Source organism: Morone saxatilis, unplaced genomic scaffold (assembly GCF_004916995.1).
Source record: "Morone saxatilis isolate NCDOM2014 unplaced genomic scaffold, NCSU_SB_2.0 Contig21, whole genome shotgun sequence".
In the NCBI taxonomy this organism is placed as follows: Eukaryota; Metazoa; Chordata; class Actinopteri; family Moronidae; genus Morone; species Morone saxatilis.
Window position 1 is genome coordinate 17115879 of NW_023339774.1, and position 457 is coordinate 17116335.

A 457-nucleotide genomic window follows, 5' to 3' on the forward strand; every position below is an offset into this window, starting at 1 on the left:
CCCCCCCCCCCCCCACCCATAATTTAAAAATCCCTCTGCCTTGATCGACGTTATCTCCTCTGCTTCACTTTTACTTTGCACTCTATCACCTTTTTTTCCACTCTCTCTCTCTCCTCACACTAATGCTTTAATTAGTTAAGACAGAAGGGGGGATGGGGAAGACATAATGTTCACTTAACATTCAACCAACGTTCAAGTCAACATGCCGCCTTGGAGCAGACAGGGTGATACACTCTGGGAGCATGTGCATGTTAGTGGGGCAGCAATATGAGCGTTTTCATGAACTGAGGACGAGTTGTGGGAGAAATCCTGCAGTACCTTCGGCATCCTTAGACATGTACAGGGAAAGCTTGGTACCATAGGGGATCCGTATAGAATCTGAACCAGGGATGAAGAAGAGGGTTACACAAACGGAACACACACAGTAACATATATTTAGGCACACACACACACACAC

General features: G+C 46.4%; 1 protein-coding gene across 1 annotated transcript in view; it reads right to left on the bottom strand.

Moving 5' to 3' along the window:
- Positions 1 to 457, bottom strand: part of garnl3 (GTPase activating Rap/RanGAP domain like 3) — a 65160-nt gene that overhangs the window by 4885 nt on the left and 59818 nt on the right. Inside the window, exon 28 of the mRNA XM_035668334.1 lies at positions 319 to 378. Within this exon, the coding sequence (XP_035524227.1) occupies positions 319 to 378 (60 nt within the window). The remainder of the gene's footprint in view (positions 1 to 318; positions 379 to 457) is intronic.